Below are 13,371 nucleotides of genomic sequence, written 5' to 3' on the forward strand. Positions count from 1 at the left end.
CTGATTTCAGCAAATCAAATAAGAGTTTAGTAATAGCAGTTCCGATTGTTCTAGTTTCGATTTCCTGGAAAAAGTTTGCGAGGGTCTAAAATCAACCTGTCTACTAAACGTTTGACTTTACTTTTAAGGACTTTTTTTTCGCATTTGCAGGAATTAAATGAAAGGTAAGATATTAAATTATAGTATTTTGTTTTTATTACTTAGTAGTCATACTAATTATTCTTCATAACTTTCTTTCAGACTTTCATGTAAACGCAGTTTCGACTTCGACAAAGTTGTGACTGTGCCTTGTACTTGTGCTCTTTTTTGACTATAGATAGAATGCTGATGACGTCACGCAATGACCTACTTTAGTTCCGGATGGCAAAAGAACTCGGCTGCAGGGTTGCCAGTTTGGCATTTTAAATGCCAGATTCCAAAAATCTGGCATTTTGAAAACCCGTTTGGCATTAGAAAATCATTTGCTTTGCATTTTCATTTGGATTTTCTTTTTTGTATATTAAATTTCAAATGACACCTTTTCTTATTATTTCTAAAACGCGTAAAACAAACATCTTCACATTTCTTTTTCATTTAAAATCCAACCGTGTGTAGTGGTTTAGCATCTCACTTAGTAGTCAGTATAATAATTACCCCAACAGGAATTTAGTATATCAAAAAAAAAAAAAAAAAACAGAAAAGAAAACATCGCAACCACCAGGATGATAGTAATTGTCTATCAAAAGTGAGTGTTTTTTAGGGGTGGAAGTAACAGACTTTGGCATCTTTGAAGTGTTTGGCATTTTTGAGTCTTCCCTGGCATTGTTGAAAATATCGGAACCCTGCTCGGCTGGCTTGTAAACATTGATGTGAGACAAGCTCTTGTCCAATTTTTCAAACGTGAAAAAATGCCAAATAACTGCATAATTATCGGGTGCACTAGACGACAGGGTCGAGGTGGAGCCAAAATGTTCAGGATACCATCCATTAGGAAGAGAAGGACCCAAAATAATAAATTTAACCCAGCGGAGACAGCGGTTATGGCTTGCAGCGATCAGAAGAAAGGGATTTGGCGATGGCTCAAATCTAACTAGCAGCCACCGAGTTTGCAGTGATCATTTTGTTAAAGGTAAGAATTGATGGATAAATTAAAATCTTAAATAGTATATATACAATATGAATTAATTTTAATTATTGTGAACAAAGCAAGTTTACTTCGCTCCAACATCATCATGTAGCCATTGTCGGCCATAGCATCAGTCACAGAGTTGGCGGCAACCGACCAAGGTCCTTGCCTTGATTTCTGACGTTACAAGTTTATGATTAGTAAATAGGTGTTTTTTCTTTTTCACGGAAGAGAAATCAAATCAAAAATTTCAAACTCGGTGGTCTAACAAAATCTACGGAGAGATTTTTCACCGATGTGACTTTTCTATGCGAAAGTCCGAAGTAGAAGAAATCATCTCACTCATACTCATACTCATGTCAGACATAAATTTACTTGGCCCGGATTGATGATCTTTTATTTATTGTATTGAGTTATCAGATGGGATCATGAATTTTTCATGCCTTTTCTCGTCGACTTAATCTTAATCAAATCCAAATGCCCCAGTGATAGTGATAGGGCTACTTTCGTTTCGAGCTTTGGCTTTTATGAGATGAGGAAGTCTTTCACTGTTGTTCTGGTCATTCATTTTAGAATTATAATTATAATGTTCCAGTTTATAACTTATGCTTTGTCATCTGATTATTTTATTGTGCATTTTTAAAACATGTTTTCCATTTAAAGAAAACCATTAATATTAAAAGTAAGGTTGCGTTTTTCTTAAGTTTTTCTGTGCCTCCGTTGGTGATGTATTGTAACACTAACAAACTGCTTTTCTACACCGCCGTTGGCCATGTAAAAGCTAGTTTTTGACTGAAGTTTAACACGTTGCTTAGTGATTGCCGGTGTCGGTTTATAATGATAGTATGATAGTAATGATTTGTTTTTACTGACAAAAAGAAATATTATTATTTTAAATTTTAATCCAAAGAAAGATACAATTGACCTCTATCAAGCCACTAAAATGACTTTTCATAATTTTCATAGAAATTAATTTTAACTCAAGGTGAGCAATTTAGTATAATGTTTCTTGTCGTCCTTGAATTAGGGCCTTCATCTGAATTTCTCCCAAATATAACAAGAATACTTTCATCGTGGCTGTGTGGTAGACTATAGTTATCACCATCATTTTGGAAGGATTAGGGTTCCAGACCCGTTCTGAGCGGTGCATAGTTGGGTCGTTGGAAAAGGATGTTTATTCACATTTTCTCACCATACTCGGGCATAAATTGAATAACTGGCTTTAACAGCATTGTCTCTTTCCAATAAAAAAAAGGTAATATCGCCTAACAAGCGTCATGTCTCGACCTGCATGTAAAGTATTGCTGTTGGCTAGGAACCCCTTGTAAAGCGCTTTGAACAAATTTTCATTTAATGGAAATTGCTCTATATAATTGTTCTAATTTGACAAGGTGTGAATTAAATTTATATGAAAGCTTAAGGATTGTAATAGGCTAGAAATGACGTGATAGCTTTCAACAATCAAATTTTTTGCCTTTTCAGGAAGGCCAGCATCACTGCTTGATGAAACTGATCCTGATTGGGTTCCAACGTTAAAGCTTGGACATGGGGCAGAGAAAAAAACAGACCATTACTCGCGTCTTAAAGAAAGGAAAAAACGCAAAGAATTATTGCAGTCAGCAACAGCTCTAGTTGAACAATCAACAATTGGAGAAACTAGCTCAATCATTGACCATGTAAGTGTATTGATTGTATCTGTTTAAAATATATATTTATATATTTATAATAAAATATATATATAATTATGTGTATCTGTTAAAAAATATTTATATAGGCATGATATCTCTTCCTACATGTTAATGTTTCTGTTGGCTTGGGACATCTTGTAGAGCGCTTTGGGTGGATATTGCATGCGCGATATAAAAGCAGATCTCATTCTCATAGGAAATTTAGTAGGTCCAAATCAAGCAATTTTTCGGGTGAAAAGTGAGGTTGGCAACGTTTGTGCCTATTTTTTTTAGTTTGTGCCATTCATTACAAAGTCATTGCATTGCCAGTTAAAAGGAAGTTGAATAGAGAGTGAAAAGATTGTAGATCTATGCATATAACTATAGACAAAGGCCATAAAATCATATTTCATATTGCAAAGTCATAAGACAAAGGGGGATAGAGCAATATCAAGTGACTTCATTTGCTCATAATGTATGTAAGGAGTGCCTGTCCGGTGAGCCAGTAATGAAGTCAAAGTTTGTCCAAATTGTTGGTGCAAGGACTGACATCGAGTTGAGTTTCAAGACGTTTAACTACAGAGGAAATAAATAACTGAACAAACAATATCACTTCATTTGAATCAAAAGCTTTGTCTTTATTATGTTGATTAATTTTGTTTTATTGAATGAATGGGCAATGACAATTTTTAAAAATCGGAAGATCAATTTAATTTGAGGGCAATGAAATTAGTACATATTGTCAGCATGTCCTTCTATGCTATGGATAGGTTGCCTTTTAGGTCAGTTCATACAAAATTTGAAAATTCTGAAGGTTTTTGTCTTTGACAATAGCATAACAAATAATAAAAATATAAATTCTCTTTATTCACCTATTGGGGAAATTTGTCTTTGGTGTCTTTTCTAAAGGGAGACTGAAATAACCAAGGTATTGCCGCAGTGCAGCGCCACAAACTGAGCTATGGCTGAGTGACAAAGTGTTCTGATGAGATAGAATTAAATGAGTTCACCCATATTGATTTATTCCTCAATTATTGATTTGAGATGTGGAGGAAATGTTTTATTAACCTTAAATTATGCCGTTTTTTAAGCTAAACGAATATATTATAGTAAAAGGCAATCTGCACAAAGCAGACTGACCAATCGAACATTTTTTACAGAAGCATGTATTCCCTATGTATGTACAAAATGCACACGCGTGCAACAAATTAAAAAAAAATTTAATAGATTATATGGAATAAAAAAGAAAAACCAAACATTCCCAGAAATGTAAAATATTATGGTTAAGTTTTCCAATTATTGCCCGAGCATTACAGTACAGCAGATTTTCTGAGCATACATAGTTTGATTCCACAGTTATAGAATTACATTTATTTTTTAAAAGATTTGCATGTTACTCGTACATGAGTTTGTAAATAAATAGTTTTAGAATTTTTAGGTTTGCCAGTAATTCTGTGCTCGATGATAAATATTTAACATTTGCTGTATGAGCAATGTTGATCCCCAATCCTATTTAAAAAAAAAAAAAAGATTTCCACATAAATATGCCAAACCATTTTGCAATTCATCATAATGTTCAGGCACTATTGCTTTTGAAGTCATAGAAAAACTTTTTTAACAATTATTTTGATCTGTAAAATGAATTACTTGCGTATTTGAGGAAATGGGGCTTAAGTTTTCTTTGAACTAAAAATATTAAAATTAAAATTACCAGTTCTGGTCAGTTCAATTTTTCTTCTTGTTTATTCCGACATAATAATAAATACCAGATTGACACGATAGACACGATAGGTAGTAGGTCAATAATGTACTATTTGTTCTATATATTAACTTTATCTTGGTATTTCTTTTACAGGATTGTGAAGATAGTCTAGGACCATTAAAAAAAGATGTTGCTGTACAGACAGACATTTCAAGTTCTGATCTTGATGCTGAGCAGAAAACACCCGAGGACACCATCAAAGACCTTGTAGAAACTCGCAAAATACTGCAGAAAGTTACATTCGATGAATGTAGATTTAAAGATAATGATGATGAAACAACATTTTATACTGGTTTACCATGTTGGAACCACTTACTATGTCTAACAACTTTTCTTGCTCCAGCTCTTAATAACAAAAGGAATGCTTTAACAAAATTTCAAGAAATACTTCTTGTTCTTATGAAACTGCGATTAGGAATAATAAATAGATTTCTAGGGGACATTTTTAATATAGATCAAACTACTGTATCACGAATATTTCTTCGTGTATTAAATGTAATGTACTATAATATGCAATTTTTGATCCATTGGCCAAAGAGAGAAAATTTGAAAAGAACCATGCCCTAGAATTTGTAAAGTATTTTGGTAGACGAGTTACAGTGATCATAGATTGCTTTGAAATCTTCATAGAACATCCTAATAATTTTAAAGCGAGGGCCGAAACGTATTCTAATTACAAAGGTACCAACACAATCAAATACTTAATTGGGATTACACCGCAAGGAGTTGTAAGCTTCATATCTCAAGGATGGTGTGGGAGAACTTCAGATAAACATGTTGTTGAAAATACAGGATTTCTATCTCATTTAGAAGAGGGCGATTTAGTTTTAGCAGATAGGGGTTTTAATGTACATGAAGGCATTGGGCTGATGTGTGCAGAACTTAAAATACCAGCTTTCACACGTGGTAAAAAACAATTATCAGCATGGGAAGTTGAGGCCACTAGGAAGTTAGCTCATTTACGAATACACGTAGAGGAGTGATTGGTTGCATAAGAAATAAATACACTCTACTCAGCACAAAAATTCCATTGGATTATTTGTTTACATCAGCTGAAAGCATAAACACTTTGGATCAAATTGTCACAAAAAAAGTCATACACATCGTAACATATTTGTTATATACTACATATTGTGTAGTGGTTTTATAGAGCTGGAGTTTATTCGAGTTTCGAAGCATTGAACAGACAATGGCAATAATTGCAATTGCTGGCTTCCCTTTGGATCTAATGTTAGTCTTAAGCATCTTTCTGCCAGATCTCATACCCAATTATCCAAACAGCTGAGTTGACATGGGTCATGAAAAATCTCTATTACACCCTGGATCAATATCAGTTAGTTTGCTTGTTAGGCAGGTGCTCTATCAACTGAACTACATGTATCCTTTAGTGACAGAGTGGGTGGTGATTAAATAGGCACTGGATTTTTCAAAATGATCGTGAACACACAGAACATTACATAAAGGATGTGGTCATCTTGGGCACATAGAGTTAGTGCAGTCATACAAACAATTAGATAGTTCATAACTTTTTTTTTTAAGAAAAGAAAACCACATTTTGACTATGTACCCAAAATTTTAAAGCATTGTAAGCTGAAGTTATCATTTCAAGAACATTTACAATTACGATGAGCCAAAATCTCTTCCTGGGTGAGGTTCCTTACCTCCCATGGTGCGCAGGGAGGAACTAACTTTGTCTTTTATCCCCTTATATCTGTTTCCAACATGCTTTCTGTCTTTGTCTTGGAATGAGATAACTTGGTTTTGTCTAGGTCTTGGCCAGATACCCAGCTGGGAGGGAAACAGTCAAATGTTTTGGGAGATGATATTTTTTGTCTTGTAAATCATCTCTCTGTTATGCCCTGTATTGTTTTGTTTACATATTATATATGGTTAGTAATCATTTGAGTGTAACCCTCTTAGTTGGGACCTATGCTTGTGTCTGGATGAGACTTTTAGGTGACCTCAAACTAAGTACTTGATAGTGTGATCTTGGAATCTACATCTGTTTCCTATTTGATCAAATTCCCCTTTGTCTTACCTTTTCTTGGTGCTTTAATTGTAATTCTAGAAGTTTTTACTATCCCATTTTCTTCCTTTTTACTGGCACTGATATGACCTTATTGTGTTGCAAGCACCGTAAAACCCTTAAAAACAAACACACAAACAAAATCTCTTCCTTGACCATGTTATGCAAATTGCTGTAGTATATTAAATATAGCAATTATTAGAGGGAAACACTTTGGCAGTCACTTTTTGTATTTTAAAACAAGTATGAACAAATTCAATTGTATCTGTCAAAATCCTTTTCCGGCATCATTCATAATGCATGAACATGATTTTTTTTTTTTATTTGATATAAAAGTTAAATTTTAAATTTCATTGTTTTTGTTTTATGTTTATCTTTTAGATCATCAAGATCTCGAAGTGGTTCAAGAAGTTCTTCATCTTCATCAACTGGTAGTTCATCATCTGGCAGCTCAAGCTCTAACAGTGACTCTCGTTCTGGTAGTTCTAGTTCAAGTCGGTCATCAAGCAGTGATAGCAGTCACAGTCGTAGCCGTGGAAGAGATAGAAAGCAGAGAAATGAGTATGTGTTAACCAATTAATTACAATTTTTTTTCAACTCATGTGAAATTTCGTTTTGAAAGTTCTTGTTTTCATTAGGTGATCCAATTTATAACCCCCCCTTTTTTTTTCTCTGATGAGACTTCATTTTTTAAATAACCTCCATATTTCACAATAAGTCTTCTGTACTCTTATGTGGCTCTGAGACATGGAAGCTGACATATGAAGAAAGAAAACTGGATGCCTACCAAAATAAATGCTCCAGGAGAATATTGAATGACAGTGGCATTAATATGTAAGGATTGAGAGTAGCCTGGAATCGGTAGAGGCAGAGAAAGTTGCATTGGTGAGAAGGAAAAGATGGAATTGGTTTAGGTATGTTTTGTGTAGAGGGAAAAAAGAACAATTGTGTAGTGACATTAGGATGAGACCCAAGAGGAAAAGAAAGGCCCACAACAACATGATGGTAAAAAAGGCAGAAATCCAGGACTTGACGAAATGGAAGGAAAATGTCAGGTCTTAAGCGCCTCCTGGCATTGCTCGGAGAGAGATCCAAACCCAGGACTTTCTGGTCTGAATGCGAGTGTCATACCATAAGACCACATAGTTGCACTGTTAGAAATGTGAAATGTCCTGCGTATATATTCATGCATTTTTGGCAGTCTGCTGTGGAAATTCATGATCAGGCACCTAATTTTCGGTATGATGGCAATTTCAGACCATTGCAGTTGCTTATACGATGGCATTAGTGCAATTTTCTATCCTTTCAGCAAAAAGCATGTGCTTTGTATCGAATGGTGATATAAATTATTTTTTTGACAGTGAAACAATTATGCATCAGTGGATGGTCTTGAGAAAATTTTGTATCCTTAGCATTTTACTTGTTGTATAATTATGAGCTGCTCTTTAAGACTGATTGATTGAGTGCTTTAGTGGGGAAAGGAAATGTGAATGATAAACGTTTCCTTACTCTTTGTTGCAGAACTCTACGAAAGAAGAAACCGAGGAGCCCAACCCAAAACCAACAAAGTTGCACGTTGCGTAACTACTGCAAATGTTCCTAAAGGACCAATATATGGAAATTTTCTCTTGTATGGAACCAACAAGTTAGAGGTAGCAGCATTGATATGAACATCCAATACCAAACAATAAAGTGGTGCAGCATACATTGATTATGTAATTTAAGGGGATGCAAATAATGAAAAAAATATTTATGGATGTTGCAATAAGAATTTAACTGTTCATCGTTAAAGTGTTCGCAAATTAATAATTCAATTGAAAAAAATTATCAGTTGATTTTTGTTACCATGCAAACCTCATATGAACTTCTGTTGAATGTCAATCCAGTTTCCCAAGTGACACATTCTTACTAATTCATACATCGAAAAAGGGAAACAAGATTGCTTCAGGTCCCTCTATGTCTTCTGTTTGAAAGGAGGTAGAAATCAACAGAATTTGGCAGTAAAGAAACCACAGTGTAATTAATTAAAAATCCCTGCGTACAGTTCCTAATTGAATAGAAAGAAAGATTCGAGAGAAACAGACTGAAAATCTATTTAAATAGTTAAAAACCTCCAAGCTTCAACTAAACTTCCAAAAATAAAGACTAACCCGTAAAAACAACAAGAATAGAAATAAATCATTATACAAATCATTTAATTGATGGATAATCTAAGTAAATCGATGCACGGAAGTTACACAGAGATCATTGCCGACAAAGTCGAACATAAAAATGCCAGGGTATGGGTTGTAGTAGACTCCTAAGAGTAATAACTGTGATCAAATACAAATTTGGCGGAAGTCTGCTAAATTACATTAGGAACTTTCAAATAAGATCTCACTGCGGGCACCTCTCTTTAATGTTTCATGGGTAACCCTTCAAATCTTCAATAAACTGTATTTACAGACTCCATAAAACGTTCGGCAATGCTCTCGAGTTTAGATAATATTCTGGGTTCATAATTGTAAGATCTCATTAGCAAGATTCTTAAACACCAGATAGACTAATCTAGTGGATCGGTGACATTGCAAGTTTATAAGGAATATGACAAATGCAGACAATAAAACAGATCGGTCACACTTTTACAACATATTTTCCAGTATCTTGACCGCAGAAAAATGAATCAAAAAAATTAAGAGACAGAATTGGAACAGTCTTGACTGCACCACGTGATCGTATGTTTTCCCATATGACCACTCCTGAACACATTGATTGCCTAAATTAACTCATAGACCATGTTCAAAGCATATCTTTCAACTAAGAACATAACTACGTGACAATCACTTCAAGCAAAATTACGAAAAGACACATTCCCCTCCTGCCCCCTATGTCAACACCCCAATGATACAGTACCACCATTGCTTGAATGTCAACCTCTTGAAGATTGAGATGCACATTCCTCCCACAAATCCAAGCATCAGTAAACACTTTTAGTCACTGGAACAACTACAAAAGACGTCTAACTTCTACGCCATGGCACAAGACCGAAGGGCTAGAGCTCAGGTGGTCGCTGGTTCGGATAAGTAAGTAAGTCTTCATGTTTGAATGTCTGGTTGGTGAAGGAACACCGTTGTCTTCCTCAGCTCTGTGGCCCATACAGTTTAGTCTACTGAGGTGTGGTACAAGGCCAAAATCCTCTCTTGCTGTTGCATACTTTGGGTAGGTCTGGAGTATATGGTGGGCGTCTTCTCCTTCACCACAATCACACATGTCGGTCTCTCCTATTTTAAATATTCATGTAGTGGTTCAGGGGGTTGTGTCCTGATTGCAGTCTAGAAAGAAGTGTTTTGGTGTAAGAAACATCACTTTCCCAACATGTGGTAAAATGATTTCATGACACAAGCTTTTCAAATGAATTGATCACAAGAATTTTAAAACTTAAGACTTAATCTAATTATAATTTATTAATTCCTCTTACTCTAATCATGTTTTTTTATTTTACTGGTTATTCTTACAGGTCAAATTGATGGTCAGGAAGTTAGTGCAGCAGCAGTCCATGTTCAGAGAAATGCACCTCGACCTCCCATAAGACGTAGTCCACCAAGACGAGGGGGGCCTCCTAGATGGAGGAATAATTCTCCCGGATATAACAGAAGACGACGAAAGTGAGTTGATATTTTACTCCATTTGTGAATTTTGAGATACTTAACTTTCTTTCCATGGTGGAGTCTCTTTAAATATGTTTTATTGGCTTGTCTTTGAATTCTTGACTGAATTTAAGTATGTTATTTTACAGCTTTATGAAATTTGCGGACATGTTTGATGTGCCTTGAATATTGATATTTTGGTTTTGATAACTTGAACTGTCATTTGTCAAGATTTTTTTAATCCCTGTCATGCCTCACAATTATGGTTTGTTTTGTGAACTGATGGCAGCTGTGTTAGTGTACAGATTCATGGTTAGAAAATTTGACAACAATAAAATACAATAAAGTGTAGCTGTGAATTTTTGGCAGAAGTTTTTTGTGTACTTGTCCGTGCCAAGAAAATTTGAGGGATTTAAGAGTTTAAATTCAGAATTTGGTCATCCCTTTCTTGACTGCTCAGTCATTGAATCGTAAACTGTCGCCATAACAGATTGCCACTGCCCATACAAATTTTATTGTCAGGTTTCTCTTTGCTATCCTCTTGTTTTTCATGTGATTCAAACATCAGGACAAATGTAGAGTCACTGGGTGGGGATCCTGACCTCCCATAGTGAGTAGGGAGGTACATGCTGTGTCTTCTATCCCCCCATACCCGTTTTCCAATTGTTTCCTGTCATTGTCTTGGAATGAGATTACTTATCTTTGTCCTGATCCTTGCCGGAGTTCCTTGGCTAGGAGGGAAACAGTCGAATGTATAGTTATAGTTTTGGTAGATGATATTTTTTCCTTCTAAATCATCTCTCTGTTATGCATTGTATTATGTTTAGTTTTCATATTATATTATATGATTGGTAAACATTTGAGTGTATTCCTCTTAGTTGGGACCTGTGCTTGTGTCTGGATGAGACTTTTAGGTGATCTTAAACTAAGTACTTTGACGGTGTGCTCTTGGAATCTACATCTGTTCCCTATTTGAACCAATCCCCCTTTGTTTACCTTTTCTTTGTGCTTTAATTGTAATTCTAGAAGTTTTTACTATCCCATTTTCTTCCTTTTTACTGGCGCTGATATGACCTTAATGTGTTGCAAGCGCCGTAAAACCCTTAAAAACAAAAACAAAACAATGTAGAGTCATGAATTGAGAAAGGTAAAGGGGGGGGGGGGGGGGGGGAGTGGGCTAAAGTGGTGTTATTATTTATTCATCTATTTTATGTGGTATGGTGGCAAGTTGGGATTTTCAAATATTTATTTCAGGCTTTCATGGTAGCCTTAAAGGGCTAAAGTATTCAAAACCATTATATATTTATTACTATTTTTAAAGAGGTCACAAACATAGCAGGTTTTTGTCTGATCAAATAATTAGGTTCTCGTTTATTGATCCCAATAACTCTAGCTAACCATTTACCACTGGAGGAACACATTGCAAAAGCATTTTCATCACACTGGATTAAGCAGTCCTCCCTACTATTACGAAAAATTTGTACAATTACAAAATTTTGGCCCCAATTTCAGTACTTGATGAGCATTTCTAAGTCATTTATACTTATTGAAATAAAAGTTGATGCCAGAGTACAAAATTTTAAGGATTTTGGATTGTTATTTAATCATTGTGAGGGTAAATTGTTGAACAATAAAGTCTATAGCGACTACTATCTTTATCTCCTAAAAATTACGAATTTAAATAATTTCAAGTAGGAGATCTGGATGAAGGCCCATTAATTCTTAGTCTATTGACTGAAATCAGTCAATCCATTAAATTAAAAGAAAAGAACTTGTGTTTATAAGTGTCTTTTGTATATAAATACTCCCATATTTTTAAATAAAAATCACATATATATTTTGTCCCACTGTCCGCCTCAACCTTTTTAATTTGTCCCCTTCCTCCTAAAATAAGGACCAGCTATGTTTGACAATATTAGGAAGAACCGTTTTGTCACTATCATACCATATTGTATGTCAAAGTACTCACATTGATTTTTCTCCCATAGCCATAATTGCCATCTGCAATGCCCCACATTTTGTTCACTATTACATTCTCCTGTCGTCAATACTGTTTTGACTTGTTTTATGCTTTCTTGCTCGTACTCATATGAAGAATTTTACTATTGTTTTACTGTCGGCCAAAACTCAATCGTCGTATCAGCAGCGTTTTATCATCAATGGTTAATGCGGTGGCGAAGTAAAAGATTGTAATATTCACATCATGTCTTTTGTATATGGCCACTGTTATTGTGTATGCAGTTTTTATTTTTCTAATCTTTTGCCTTCCTATCATTTTTGGGGGTTTTTTTTTTGTCTTGTCTCTGATGTGCACTGGAAGGATTTAGCTGTGATAATAAGAAAATTTAAATCTGCTGTGAGAGCTTACCGAATTTCAGTTAAATCTGCCAGTCTGGTATGAAGAATCTGTAACTGGCAAAATAGACACCAGGAGTGAATTGTAATCTAAACTGTTCCATGCATTTTATTAATTTGTGTCATTGCTTTCCAGTTCTCCACCCCCACGTCGCAGTCCCCCAAGGAGAAGATCGAGGTCACCAGCCAGACGTCGTCATAGTCGATCAAGTTCAAGTTCATCTCGTTAAACCAATGTTACATTGTTTTTATCATAAGTTTTATCGTGGCATAAGTGAATGAATGAATGTTATTGTAAATAATTATGCTTGTGAGACTGTTTGCTTCATTCATATTCTCTAAATCTTGTGTGTGTGTGGTTGGGTTGGAATTCGGGATGTCATGTCAACATTTTTTTTATTGGAGCTCGCTTTTTCTTGTAGAAAAAGTTTCTTTCAATATTGTATAGTGTGTTGATACAGAGTATGTCAGTTTTAACTAGACGATTTAATGAAAGTAATTTGCAAATATGTGGTTTTAATTTTGATTGTGGAACTGGTTGTTTTAACTTCCAATAAATTTTAATTTTGAGCATCCTTGTGTCAGAAGTTGGTCTTTGAGAAAATTAAAACATGAAGAGTATTGGTAAGTAAAAAAGTTCTCCATACTTAATAAGTATGACATTGATGTCATTTCCATGTTCAACTTTTGTCAAAGTCAAGTCATATTTTTTTATCATTGAATATGACCTATGATAAAAATTTTTTTTAAAAGATGACATTGATTGCAAACATTTCTCTACATAATATCTTTGGGAAAGCCACTTCACACATATTGCTTCTCTTTGCTAA

At 34.8% G+C, this 13,371-nt stretch overlaps 1 protein-coding gene across 1 annotated transcript; it reads left to right on the forward strand.

The window, feature by feature from the left end:
• Nucleotides 1-922: 922 nt before the first annotated feature.
• On the forward strand, nt 923-13,114 carry LOC144962259 (uncharacterized; the record flags this gene model as incomplete). Its single annotated transcript, XM_078895161.1, has 6 exons — nt 923-1,108; nt 2,588-2,781; nt 4,628-4,784; nt 6,942-7,121; nt 10,057-10,204; nt 12,678-13,114. Coding segments are annotated over 6 exons (959 nt in total), but the record flags the coding sequence as incomplete, so codon positions are not given.
• Nucleotides 13,115-13,371: the final 257 nt, after the last annotated feature.

Source organism: Berghia stephanieae, unplaced genomic scaffold (genome assembly GCF_034508935.2).
Source record: "Berghia stephanieae isolate SIO BIC M18660-M18661 unplaced genomic scaffold, UCSD_Bste_1.3 scaffold744, whole genome shotgun sequence".
In the NCBI taxonomy this organism is placed as follows: Eukaryota; Metazoa; Mollusca; class Gastropoda; order Nudibranchia; family Aeolidiidae; genus Berghia; species Berghia stephanieae.